General features: G+C 46.2%; 1 protein-coding gene across 1 annotated transcript in view; it reads left to right on the top strand.

The window, feature by feature from the left end:
• Positions 1-9157, top strand: part of RHOC (ras homolog family member C) — a 43972-nt gene extending 34815 nt beyond the window's left edge. Inside the window, exons 4-5 of the mRNA XM_030220435.1 lie at positions 3288-3418; positions 8921-9157. Coding sequence (XP_030076295.1) covers positions 3288-3418; positions 8921-9094 — 305 coding nt within the window. The 3' untranslated portion in view covers positions 9095-9157. The remainder of the gene's footprint in view (positions 1-3287; positions 3419-8920) is intronic.
• Positions 9158-14660: the final 5503 nt, after the last annotated feature.

The raw sequence follows: 14660 nt of genomic DNA, 5'->3' as shown, positions 1-14660 counted from the left end.
CTCTCTTATCTGCACCCTTTCTCCTCCAATGTGCTAACTCCAGACTCCGTTCCTTTTATCTTTTTTGTTACATTTGTACCCCGCGCTTTCCCACTCATAGCAGGTTCAATGCGGCTTGCATATTATATACAGGTATTTATTTGTACCTGGGGCACTGGAGGGTTAAGTGACTTGCCCAGAGTCACAAGGAGCTGCAGTGGGAATCGAACTCAGTTCCTCAGGACCAAAGTCCACCACCCTAACCACTAGGCCACTCCTCCACTGTTGCTACTATTTGAGATTCTACATGGAATGTTGCTATTCCACTAGCAACATTCCATGTAGAAGTCGGCCCTTGCAGATCACCAATGTGGCCGCACAGGCTTCTGCTTCTGTGAGTCTGACGTCCTGCACATACGTGCAGGACGTCAGACTCACAGAAACAGAAGCCTGCGCAGCCTTCTACATGGAATGTTGCTAGTGGAATAGCAACATTCCATGTAGAATCTCCAATAGTAGCAACATTCCATGTAGAATCTCCAATAGTATCTATTTTATTTTTGTTACATTTGTACCCTGCGCTTTCCCACTCATGGCAGGCTCAATGCGGCTTACATGGGGCAATGGAGGGTTAAGTGACTTGCCCAGAGTCACAAGGAGCTGCCTGTGCCTGAAGTGGGAATCGAACCCAGTTCCCCAGGACCAAAGTCCACCACACTAACCACTAGGCCACTCCTCTTGCTGCACCATATGCCTGGAATAGACTTCCTGAGCCGGTCCGTCAAGCTCCATCTCTGGCCGTCTTCAAATCTAGGCTAAAAACCCACCTTTTTGATGCTGCTTTTAACTCCTAACCCTTACTCACTTGTTCAGTACCCTTATTTTATCACCCCCACCTTAGTAATTCCCTATCTCTTATTTGTCCTGTTTGTCTGTCCTAATTAGATTGTAAGCTCCGTCGAGCAGGGACTCTTCATGTTCAAGTGTACAGCGCTGTGTACGTCTAGTAGCGCTATAGAAATGCTAAGTAGTAGTAGTGGTGGAGAGGCGGGCCAAAATGTCCCCCCCTCCCCACTTTGGTCTCTGGACCCCCTCCCCATCGAGGTCTGGCTACGCCCCTAGTATGTGTGTGTTTTTTAAAAATTTTGTCCCCCTCAGATGCTTTTGGAATAGGATTTTCAATTGGATCCATTCTTTTGTTTTTTTAATGACACAGACTTGTGATTGCCTTATGAGAAATGGGAACTACAGTTCCCTGCATGCACTGGGCAGAAAACTAGGACTTGTTCAATCTGTGTCAAAAAAAAAAAAAGAAGAAGAAGCTGGTAACTTCTGCTCACGCTAGGCTTTCTCTAGAAAAGTGTTTCCCAAGTCCAGTCCTGGAGTACCCCTTGCCAGTCAGGTTTTCAGGATATCCGCAATGAATATACATGAACTTGATTTGCATACACCGCCTCCATTATATGCAAATCTTTCATACATATTCATTGTGGATATCCTGAAAACCTGACTGGCAAGGTGTGTTCTGAGGACCGGGTTGAGAACCCCGCTCTAGAAAATAATGCATATCCCCCTCCTCTATAAACTTGCACTCCCAAGTTATAAAATAAGGTTAGTTACGTGCATAACTTAATTGAATAATTAGAGGCTAATTGGTGTCTAATTGGTACTAATTGATCCTAATTAGCAGTTATTCACATAATTGCTTTTAGTCGGTATTCTGCAAAATGGATGCAAACCTTCTGTAGTGCAGACTGCAAGGGTGCGTGGGCCTGGGGGGCATGGGTGGCTCGGGGGCTTGCCTGGCACTTACATACTTGCAGTTATGCCCCTTGAAGTTTATAGAGGAGGGGGATATGCATTATTTTCTAGAGCGGGGTTCTCAACCCGGTCCTCAGAACACACCTTGCCAGTCAGGTTTTCAGGATATCCGTAATGAATATACATGAACTTGATTTGCATACACCGCCTCCATTATATGCAAATCTTTCATACATATTCATTGTGGATATCCTGAAAACCTGACTGGCTAGGTGTGTTCTGAGGACCGGGTTGAGAACCCCGCTCTAGAAAATAATGCATATCCCCCTCCTCTATAAACTTGCACTCCCAAGTTATAAAATAAGGTTAGTTACGTGCATAACTTAATTGAATAATTAGAGGCTAATTGGTGTCTAATTGGTACTAATTGATCCTAATTAGCAGTTATTCACATAATTGCTTTTAGTCGGTATTCTGCAAAATGGATGCAAACCTTCTGTAGTGCAGACTGCAAGGGTGCATGGGCCTGGGGGGCATGGGTGGCTCGGGGGCTTGCCTGGCACTTACATACTTGCAGTTATGCCCCTTGAAGTTAGGCGTGAGCATTTACACCAGCCATTTAACTCGCATAAGTGCTTGCGCCTTGCTAGGCATGTGAGTGTGGACTTTTGTCGAAATAAAATTCATTCTCAACGCACATCATCCCAACGCTCAACTATACAGAATTACCCCCCCCCCCCACCAATTCTATATATAGCACTCAAAATTGCGTGCAGAATTGCTTTACAAGTCAATTAACACAACTAATTGGGCGCTAACAATTACTGGCAATAATTGGAATTTATGCGCACATATTTATAGTCACTGTCCTACAAGTATGTTCGCGTCAATTTTTCCCTGTGGATCTGGAAAGGGGGCGTGGCCATGGAAAGGGCATGGGTGGGGCAGGGGCATTTCTAGGATTTGCGCAGTGTTATATAATTCGGGAGATCGGCGTGAGGATTCATACCAGGGTTCAGTCGGTGTAAATCCTCGCACCTAAAACTGGCGCTATTCTAAACGACGACCAACTTTGAGCACCATTTGTAGAATAACGCTTAGCATGCTTTTTCTGTGGCGTCCGAATTTGGGCACCATTTATAGAACTGAGTCCCATGTGCCCAGCAGGAACCTCCCAAGTGTAGAAAAAAGAGTCTACGCTAGCCTATTAATTTCCCCCCCAGCAGGGAGAGCAGGGAACCAGCGAGGCGCCGACACCCCCCCAGCGGCGTGCACTCGGCGGATTGGCTCTCCCGCCCGCCCCTCACCGCGTTCCAGGTATGTTCTTGGGGGGGGGGGGTTGTGCTCCGGAGGGGGGAGGGTGCGCTGCACCCGGGGTGGGGGTGCGCAGCGGCGACCCGCCCCGGGTGTCAGCTGCCCTCGCGACGCCACTGCTGGAGCATGCTGGCATTCCCAGCTTGCGCTTCCTATGCCACCGTTTCCCTGCAGCATCCCTACATTTGTTGCCAAAGTGTAATGGGCTTTCGCTTGCACTTCGTCTTTTGCAGAGAACATTCCCGAAAAGTGGACTCCAGAGGTGAAGCACTTTTGTCCCAATGTGCCGATCATACTGGTTGGAAACAAGAAGGATTTGAGGAACGATGAACACACCAGACGGGAGCTGACAAAGATGAAGCAGGTGGGTAGCAGTCCCAGTGCTTTGAATGTTTATGGCCTGATATTCAGATCACGGGAGTTCTCCTAATTAACTCCTGCGGTTGACGCTGAGCCCGGATACTCAATTCCGGTCCGTTTCCAGTGACCAGTGTTGAGGATCCGGTTTAGTTTTGACCGTTTTTTTTTTTTAATGAACTTAACCGGCCAAGCCGATATTCAGCGCTGGCCGGTTAAGTTCAAACCGACCAAAGATATTCCACCTATTGGCCATTTTTGGCCACTAAACATAGCCAGCCACACGCTGAATATTGGCGCAGACCAGCTATGTCACACGACAAAAGCACTAATATTCAGCCGACAGAGCCGGCTAAGAACCATTTAACCAGCCAGGTGCCGTTCCTGGCCGGTTAAATGGTTTTTGAGTATCAGGGGTTAATGTTTTCATGCAGAGGAGGCTTAGGCTAATGCATCAGAGGGAAGAAACTTTTTTTTTTTTTTCAGGTTGGTAAACAAACACCTTATTCCCAGAAAATTTGCAAGTGAAGCACAAGCCAGAATCCTCTCAAGAAAAACTGCGTGTAAAAACCACGACCTTGAGATGCTGTGCTGCACTGACAGCCTATGTTAGTGAATTTTTGCTTGTTTGGTTTATATAAAATATATAGAAACAAGCAGGAGGGGCCGAGGACCAAGTCCATATTGGTTCTTCTCAAGCTGCTGGGTGGGGGCTGCCTCAACCAATCTGGTTTGCAGACTATCCCGAAGGAATATGTGTGAGATACCTACAGGCATTTCCCTTCTCATGACACCCAACAGACAGGACTTAACAAGGATCTGGGTTTTCTAGCCCATTATAAACCATAAAGTTGTATTGCTCTGTTTGTCACCCTCCTCTCACCTATCCACTCCCACCAGTGGCGTACCAAGGGGGGAGGGGCGGTCCGCCCCAGGTGCACGGCACTGGGGGGGGTGCCATGCGCCTGTCGGCTCCGCTCTTTCCCTGCTCCCTCTGCCCCGGAACAGGTTACTTCCTGTTCCGGGGCAGAGGGAGCAGGGAACGAGCGAAGCCGACAGACGCACAGCACTGCCCCAGCAGGTAAAAATGTACCGGGGGGGGGGGGGGTGTCCTTTCGCCGGAGGTGGGGGGGGGGCACACTGCACCCGGGGGTGGGGGGGGGGCATCGGTGATCCGCCCCGGGTGTCAGCCACCCTAGGAACGCCACTGACTCCCACCCTGTTAGACTGTCACTGAAATGCTTTGATGTTTCACTTATATATACTGTCATCTACCACATTTGCTTATTTCTGATCTGACGAAGAAGGGCAGCCTTCGAAAGCTAATCAAGAAATGTATTATGTGCAATAAAAAAGGTATCATCTTATTTTCTTTTCCATGTTTTATTTCTATTGATTACCTTTAAAAGTGGACTAACATGGCTACCACACCTCCCTTCTCATATGTAAATATGTCTCATATCTACATGGGCGGACTGAGGGTGGTCTGGGCCCCTGGGCACTGAGGGTGGTCTGGGCCCTCCGCCCGGCCACTGCCCAATACCCACTACCGCTGCACTGCTGCCCCCCTACCACTTGTTTTAATTCCCTCCTCTTATAGACCTCTTTCTGACTCCGTCACACGGGGGACTAAAGGTACTTATTTCATATATCAGGTTCTGTATAGTTTCTCTAACCTCCATTGTCACCCAATCACAAGGGGGTGGCATTAGGAGCCGTAATTGAAAACTAATTCCCATAACTACTGCTTTCTGTCCAAAACTGAGTGTCACTTGTATGTGATCTACCTTGTAGGCTAAATGTTAGGTAAAGAGAAGATAGAATCAATAAAAATAGAGACAGAGATAGGTTTAGATAGATAGGTACATTTTATTTCTTACCCAAACACAAGTCTTCAAGTTGATACAAATACAGACATCAGATTCTGGGTTTATCTGCACAGCGCCCTGCCGTCTGAGAGAAGCGTTGGGGAGGAGTTCCAAACTAAGGCAAAATCTCCCCTCTTTTATACACAAACCTCTCCATAGAAGTGAATGGTGAGAAACCTTGCTCCTAATCTTTCTCACTTTCTGAGATCATACTTTCCCACGCGGTCTGCTGTCTGATGTGCCCACCTCCTTCCGTTCTCAGCTACTGCTAATTATCAACATGTTTTGGGAAGCGTTGAGATAACAGTTTCACATCTTCCGGCTGCAATACTTTTCATACCTTTCATACTTTTCATACCATCTCATGAACTCTGTATTACCTCTGTATCATTGTATACCAAAATTATAAGCTCCATTTTATTCATCTGATCCATCATTCTTTCATTACAGGTGCTGTATTTGATTTAAAAATTGTACCAATTTGTGGCAGGACTCATTGTTCAGACCTGCTTTTTGCAGATTCTCAAATATTAAATCATTTACTTGTTGTTTGGCCTAGTCAGTACTTTTTCAGTTGTTTTAGGCTGCATAGCTTTGGCCATCACTATTCCAGTGGTAGCCTTAAAGCCAGGCCATATATTAACACACTGCAGCCGACACTCCCTCTGCTCCGGTCCTACCTGAAGGGTAGTGGTCTCTGTGGGTGGGGGGAGAGCATGTTTTTTCCTGCCCGCTGTGCTGCCACTATTCCCCTTCCTGCCGGCGCTGCCGTGTTTTCAAAATGATGGCCAAGTCTTCCCGCGGTAGTCTCACGGGTCTCGACAGTCTCGGCCGTTAGTTTTAATGTACAGCGGTGCCGGGCAGGGGGAATAGCGGGCAGCACAACAGGCAGAAAATAACATGTCCCCCCCCCCCGCACCTTTAAAGGTAGGACCGGAAAGGGCTGTAGTGTGCGGTGGGCATCCGGACAGAGCTTCTGGGCCCTCGGGCACTGCCTGGTTGCCCGAATGGTCAGTCTGCACCTGCATATCTATTACCGTGGATACTCTGCAATCCAGGATCACACTGAGGCCGACTGCTTCACAGTAGCATACCAAGGGTGGGGCAGTGAGGGCTGTCAGCAAGGGAGTGTGTGGAGCAGACGCGCTGCTGTCGACTCTGCTGGCCCCCTTCCCCCTCTAACTTTACTTCCTGTTCTGGGGCAGGGGACCGGCAGAGCTGACTGTTGCACGCCTGCTCCACGCAGTGGCTGAATAGTCCTGCTCTCCCTCTAGCGCCAGCACCTCGCTGCTCTGTCTGGATAATTCCACAGCAGCCACTCTCTGGTACTGCCACTTTTTGTGTCTGCCATTCAAAAAAATATATATCTGCCAGCTTAATATCAAGGGTCTAATTTCTACTAACACTTCAATGCCAGTAATTGGGAAGTGAAACCGGTGCTGGGCAGACTTCTACGGTCTACGCCCTGATCATGACTGAATAGATATGGATGGGCTGGACTGTAAATTTTAAGAGGCTTCGACGTTAGCTTCAGAACTTAGTACAAGAAGAGTGCTGGCCAGACTTCTACGGTCTGTGCCCTGAGAAAGGCAAGGACAAATCAAACTCGGGTATAAAGTATCACATACCATGTAAAATGAGTTTATCTTGTTGGGCAGACTGGATGGACCGTTCAGGTCTTTATCTGCCGTCATTTACTATGTTACTCTTTGGGGTTCTACATGGAATGTTGCTACTAATTGGGATTCCGGAACCTTGTAACTCTTTAGGATTCCAGAATCTTCAGAACTTTTAGTACAAGAACAGTGCTGGGCAGACTTCTATGGTCTGTGCCCTGAGAAAGGCAGGGACAAATCAAACTCGGGTATACATATAAAGTATCACATACCATGTAAAATGAGTTTATCTTGTTGGGCAGACTGGATGGACCGTTCAGGTCTTTATCTGCCGTCATTTACTATGTTACTCTTTGGGGTTCTACATGGAATGTTGCTACTAATTGGGATTCCGGAACCTTGTAACTCTTTAGGATTCCAGAATCTTCAGAACTTTTAGTACAAGAACAGTGCTGGGCAGACTTCTATGGTCTGTGCCCTGAGAAAGGCAGGGACAAATCAAACTCGGGTATACATATAAAGTATCACATACCATGTAAATGAGTTTATCTTGTTGGGCAGACTGGATGGACCGTTCAGGTCTTTATCTGCCATCATTTACTATGTTACTCTTTGGGGTTCTACATGGAATGTTGCTACTAATTGGGATTCCGGAACCTTGTAACTCTTTAGGATTCCAGAATCTTCAGAACTTTTAGTACAAGAACAGTGCTGGGCAGACTTCTACGGTCTGTGCCCTGAGAATGGCAAGGACAAATCAAACTTGGGTATACATATAAAGTATCACATACCATGTAAAATGAGTTTATCTTGTTAGGCAGAGTGGATGGACCATACAGGTCTTTATCTGCCGTCATTTACTATGTTAGTAGCTACGGCTATAACACCACTAAATAATAATAAGAATAATCAGAAACATCTTGATTTGACATTTCCAATTACTACCAACACATTTTACTGAAAATTGACCTCAATACGTGTAGGTAAAAATGTTAGAGGCCAAAAACAGCATCCCTCGGCCTTTTATTCTTTGAGACTAATGTAAAAGCTGGAGCAAAAGTTGTGGTACTTTGCGAGGTAAAGGGGGTCATTTGGTTTCCATGCTTATGCAATCTTGGTCCTCCTTCTTGAGGGCGTAATGAGCAAAGGAGGTCAACTTGGAGTGGAGGAGTGGCCTAGTGGTTAGGGTGGTGGACTTTGGTCCTGGGGAACTGAGGAACTGAGTTGGATTCCCACTTCAGGCACAGGCAGCTCCTTGTGACTCTGGGCAAGTCACTTAACCCTCCATTGCCCCATGTAAGCCACATTGAGCCTGCCATGAGTGGGAAAGCACAGGGTACAAATGTAACAAAAATAAAATAGATACTATTGGAGATTCTACATGGAATGTTGCTATTCCACTAGCAACATTCCATGTAGAAGCCTGTGCGGCCACATTGGTGATCTGCAAGGGCCGACTTCTACATGGAATGTTGCTACTATTGGAGATTCTACATGGAATGTTGCTATTCCACTAGCAACATTCCACGTAGAAGGCTGCGCAGGCTTCTCTTTCTGTGAGTCTGACGTCCTGCACGTGCAGGACGTCAGACTCACAGAAGCAGAAGCCTGCGCGGCCACATTGGTGATCTGCAAGGGCTGACTTCTACATGGAATGTTGCTAGTGGAATAGCAACATTCCATGTAGAATCTCAAATAGTAGCAACAGTGGAGGAGTGGCCTAGTGGTTAGGGTGGTGGACTTTGGTCCTGAGGAACTGAGTTTGATTCCCACTTCAGGCACAGGCAGCTCCTTGTGACTCTGGGCAAGTCACTTAACCCTCCATTGCCCCATGTAAGCCGCATTGAGCCTGCCATGAGTGGGAAAGCGCGGGGTACAAATGTAACAAAAAAAAACAAACTTGGTGGCTGCTGTGATCTATGGAAGTCTGTAGCCCTGAGAACAGGACCAGGACCAATCGCGTCACTGCGAACCCCAAGCAGTAGGACAGTCATAAGCCAAACTTATAATGTGCTTTAATTCTAGGAGCCAGTGAAACCAGAGGAAGGCAGAGATATGTCTAATAGAATTAATGCCTTCGGCTACCTCGAGTGCTCGGCGAAGACCAAGGATGGAGTTCGGGAAGTATTCGAAATGGCAACGCGGGCTGCACTGCAAGTCAGAAAACACCGTAAGAAACAGCGCTGCCTACTGCTATGAAAGACAGAACCACTGTGAGAGAGAGAGCGATGTGATTTTCCTTAAAATGTTATCTGTACTGTACCCTGTCTGCTTTAGTTGTCCTTGTGTAACATTGGGAAAAGTGAGACTTATAAGGAGGTCTGGAATCAAATATTGAAATCTTGTACGCTCCTGCAAAACACAAAGCACAGCCTGCCTGGCAGGGGTTTAAGAGAACCTTTCTTTGGGACAGAGCCAGAAATCCTAGTCAAGAAAGGGTTAAAGAGCTCGGACTTATATACCTATCATCATTAGATGCTTTGGAGTTAGTGGAGATTCCAAACAGCACAAACAGAGCAGCTCCCTGTAGACTGTATTACTTTTATTTGAACATAATTAGAATCCTTCATTCCTACTACTACTACTACTATTTAGCATTTCTATAGCGCTACAAGGCGTACGCAGCGCTGCACAAACATAGAAGAAAGACAGTCCCTGCTCAAAGAGCTATGTAATAAAAGTGAGCCAAGTATAGGACAATCAAGTTATTGTGACATCACTGATGAGGTTGGCTCTTATTGGTGGCCTGAGGCATTATGACATCACAATATTAGCTCTGGTTACAACAGACTACTACTACTACTATTTAGCATTTCTATAGCGCTACAAGGCGTACGCAGCGCTGCACAAACATAGAAGAAAGACAGTCCCTGCTCAAAGAGCTTATAATCTAATAGACAAAAAAATAAAGTAATCAAATCAATTAATGTGTACAGGAAGGAGGAGAGGAGGGTAGGTGGAGGCGAGTGGTTACGAGTCAAAAGCAATGTTAAAGAGGTGGGCTTTCAGTCTAGATTTAAAGGTGGCCAAGGATGGGGCAAGACGTAGGGGCTCAGGAAGTTTCCTACCTTTTTGCAGGCTCAATGATTAATTAAATGATTCCCTACCCTACTGCCTTTGCAACCTTCCAGCAGTATGAATTGCAGACAGAGCAATGGAAGTGAAGGAGCGATCAGAGCTGGTAAATGGACAGGTTTGGGAAAGTGGAGCATCTTTTAATCTGACCTGTGCAGTCAGCTTTTTTTTTTTTTTTTTTTTTTTTCATGCTGTTATGTGCTCAGTCAGCGCCCCTGTGGGGAGGCAGATCCTGGCCTAGTCTCTTCCCCCCACCCACCCCGGACATGCAGGTCTTGACATTCCAGTGTTTCCTCAGGGGAAATTGGATATGCACATCATGTATCAAGGGCTTACATAAGAATAGCCATACTGGGTCAGACCAGTGGTTCACCTAGCCCAGTATCCTGCTACCAGTAGTGGCCAAGTACCTGGGGAAATCCGAAATCGTAGCAGCATTTCTTGCTGCTGATCCCAGGGCAAGCAGTAGTTTCCGCCAGTTCTGTCTCAATAGGAGACTATAAGACTGTTCCTCCAGGAACTTGTCTAAACGTTTTTTGAAAGAATGAAAAAAAAAATCAATTCCTTTTACCCATTCTGCTCCGCTCAGGATTTTATAAACCTCAATCATATCCCCCCCTCAGCCATCACTTTTCCAAGCTGAAGAGCCCTAATCGCTTTAGCCTTTCCTCATATGGGAGGAGTTCCAGTCCCTTTATCATTTTGGTCACTCATCTTTGAGCCTTTTCTAATTCTATGTTTTTTTGAGATTCGGTGACCAGAATTGAATGCAATACTCAAGGTGAGGTCACACCGTGGAGCGAGAGAGGCATTGTAATATTCTTGCTCCTATTTAACATCCCTTTCCTAAGAATTCCTAGCATCCTATTTGCTTTTTTGGCTGACGCCACACACACGACATAATATTTCAGTGTATTGTCTGCAATGACACCTAGATCTTTTTCTTGGGTGCTGACCCCTAAGGTGGACCCTAGCAGCAGGTAACTATGATTTGAATTCTTCTGCCCACTGTGCATCACTTTGATTTTGTCCACATTAAATTTCATCTGTCATGTGGAAACTCAGTCTTCCTGCAATATTTCACAGTCAGCATGGGTTTTCACAACTTTTAATAGCTTTGTGCCATCTACAAATTTAATCACCTCAGTCATCGTTCCAATTTCCAGATCATTTATAAATAGGTTGAATAACACCAGTCCCAGTACAGATGCCTGCGGCACTCCACTATTCACCCTCCTCCATTGAGAGAAATGGTCATTTAACCATACCCTCTGTTTTCTGTCCAGTAACCAATTCCTAATCCACAGAAGGACATTGCCTCCTATCAAATTCTCTAGAGGATATTAAGTCAAAAGCTTTGTGAAAATCTAAAAACACTACGTTAACCAGCTCACCTTTATCCATTTGTTTATTCATGCCATCACAGACATTAAGTAAATTGGAGTGACAAGACTTCCCTTGGCTGAATTCATGCAGACTCTGACCCATTAAACCATGTTTTGTTTATGTGTTTCTGTAATTTTATTATTTATAATAGTTTCCAGTATTTTGCCTGGCCCTGAAGTTGGGCTTACTAATCTGAAATTTCCCAGATCACGCTGGAGCCCTTTTAAAAATTGGCATTACATTGGCCACCTTCCCCAAGCCTCTGTAGTACCATCAGATGACTTTATGACAGGTTACAGATCACACTGACTGCAGATCAGCAATTGCATGTTTGAGTTCTTTCAGTTCCCTGAAGTGTATACCATCTGGTCCAGGTGATTTATCACTGTCTGTCAGTTTGGCTCAGTCCACCTTCCAGGTTCACTGAGATTTAATTTCAGTTCCTTTGCAGCATCACTCTTGAAAACCATTTCTGGTACAGGTACAGGTACATCTTACACCTTCTGTAAAGAACGAAGCAACAAATTAATTCAGTCTCTCCGCTATGGCCTTATCATCCCTGTGTGTCCATTTTGCTCCTTGATGAGCAAACAGTCCCACGGATTCCCTCACAGGCTCTCTGCTTCTGATGCACTAAAAGAGTTGTTACAATGAGGTTTTTGGTCTCTGCGGCAATTTCTCTTCTTATTCTCTTTTAGCCTTCTTTATCAATGCTTCACAGCTTGCCCGTGCTTATGTTTCTTTTTATTTTCTTTGGTTGGATCCTTTTTCCATTCTTTGAAGGATAACTTTTGGCTCTAATAGCCTCTTTTCCTTCCGCTTTTAAGGATGCTGGCTCTTCTGGAGGGGGGGGGGGGGGGGGGGGGGAATACCAGCAGCCACTGGATCACCCTGACCTTGAAATATAAATGCCTTTGGTAGCCCCTCCCAATTCAAATGCCAAGGCACCTAATAAAGCCTCAGAAGAGGCTACAGATTTCAGAATACTTTGGACTCGGTATATCCTTTTTTTTAATGGAAGAAAACAAACAGTTATCCACTTTCACCTCTGCATAATTCTACTGGGCTGCTAAAACCCAAGAAGGAGCTAATGGTGAGTGCAGTGAGCTGAGATCCTAGGGAACTGGGCTCGATTCCCACTGCAGCTCCTTATGACGCTGAGCAAGTCACTTAACCTTCCAATGCCTCAAGTACAAAAAAAAAAAAACACCTTAGCATGTGAGCCCACTAGGACCAGAGAAAGTACCTGGACCTATAGTTTACACAGTACAAAACCCATAATTACATGGGCAGCAACAGCAACCCAACTTATTAACTGTGACGTGGCAGTAAAGTTAATGGCTTCACGATTCATTGCCAGCCACTGGAAAGAGTTCACTTAAAGTAGACTGAGCAAGAGATAAGGGCAGTTGTTCAGGCAGTGTGTGAACAGATCAATCTTGGAACGCAGAACGTTACCTACATCACCATGTAACAAACCATTAGAGCCGTATGCCTTACCTGTACCATTCCAAACTCCAGTTACTAACCTTCCTGACCTACACCATTCACCCTTGCTGCAGGAATTATGTCAGCCCTACAGTCTCATTCCTGTGTATGGTTTCAACTTTCTTACTGGTGGCAGGCCAAAACGGTTAGTAAACCCAGGGGCCAAATTTCCAAAAATACTGCAGTCATTTGAGATGCCAGGAGCTGCAGCCAAACAAAAAGCCCCCCCCCTTTACAAAAAGGCTCAATAATATGAGAGTGAGGAAAGGTGGGCATAAATACGTTATCAAGATCATTAAATGAGTAATGCCTGTAGCCCACTGCATGAATCAGTTGCTTCTTCCAATGCACAAGTGATGTCATGAGGAATCACCTGATGCCACTCTGTTATGGCGCCTGCTTATGACATCACATGTGCACCAGAAGCAGCTACCTACCGTGTTTCCCCAAAAATAGGGCATCCCCATAAAATAAGACCTACCGAGGATTTTTGTGCCCTTGGAAAATATAAGGCCTCCCCCGAAAGTAAGGCCTAGCAAAGTTTTTCTTTTACCGGTAAGTAGGGTCGCCCCCCCCCCCCCCACCCGAGATCGCCGGCCCCCCCCCTCCATCGCTCCGAAACTAACCCCCCACCCGAAGTCGCCGGACCCCACCCCCCCTCCGTCGCTCCGAAACTAACCTGAACTTAAGCCTCCTTTCACTTTCCTTCCAGTTCGCAGGAGCAGCAGGGCAGGCCTCTCCTTCCTTCCGTGCCCCATCCTCGCCTGACGTTACGTTACGTCAGGCGAGGGCGGGACACGGAAGGAAGGAGTGGCCTGCCCTCCTGCTGCTGCTTGCTGCGAACTTGAAGGAAAGTGAAAGGAGGCTTAAGTTCAGGTTAGTTTCGGAGCGACGGAGGGGGGTGGGGTCCGGCGACTTCGGGTGGTGGGGGGGGGGGGTTACCGGTAGTTGCAGAAGCGACGGAGGGAAGGTGGGTGGGCCAACCGTGTTTCCCCGAAATACTAAGACATCCCCTGAAAATAAGACCTAGCGCCTTTTTGGGCGCAAAAATTAACATAAGAGTGTCATATTCGGGGAAACACGGTAGCATCATTGCTTTTCATCTCTGAGCCTAGAGCTGCATGCCCAATTCAGCTGAAATCCTGAACTGTGATACTTGTAGAAACTATAATTCAGAACATGCTACTAAAATTGCAAGGGGCAAATATTCAGTGCTGGCACCTTTCCACTTAACCTGCACTGAAAGTCTGGGAAGTCGGTGGCCTGCCGGGCAGCTACCTGGATTCTACTAATATTCAACAAGGATTCAGATGGCCACTCGGTTCATTTAGGACAGCCTTTTTGCCCGCCTCTGAAAATAAGCTGCAAGAAAAAAAAAAAAAAATTCTCACCTCCTCAGGTTGTCCAAAACTTGCTCTAGTCCTCATTTGGTTTGAAAGTTCCCTTATGTTCATTCTGGCAGGCAGTCTTCATATGTTGCCCTACAGGAAAAGCCTTCCCTTGCTTACCCTATTCCTGCTGATGGCTCCTGCACGTTACATGAAAACCAAGGCGAGATCAGACAATAGTTCTCCCTTATATTACAGTTTGCAAGACGACAGTGAGCCCTTGCGTCTTGTTCTTTAGCAAGTGGAAAAGCACAACAGACTATAAAGTTAATTGAGCTGGGGGTGATTAAATCTCAGAGAGAGCTTTCTACCAATAGGAGTAGGAAATCCAGTGGAACCAGATACTTGGGGAGGAAGAATGTCCAGGTTGGATTGACCTGAGAAGTCAATGCTATCTGGAGCAGGGAACCTAGATGATGTATAATTCT

The sequence above is a fragment of the Microcaecilia unicolor genome, chromosome 12 (assembly GCF_901765095.1).
Source record: "Microcaecilia unicolor chromosome 12, aMicUni1.1, whole genome shotgun sequence".
NCBI lineage: Eukaryota > Metazoa > Chordata > Amphibia > Gymnophiona > Siphonopidae > Microcaecilia > Microcaecilia unicolor.
This window is presented reverse-complemented; position numbering and strand designations above follow the sequence as displayed.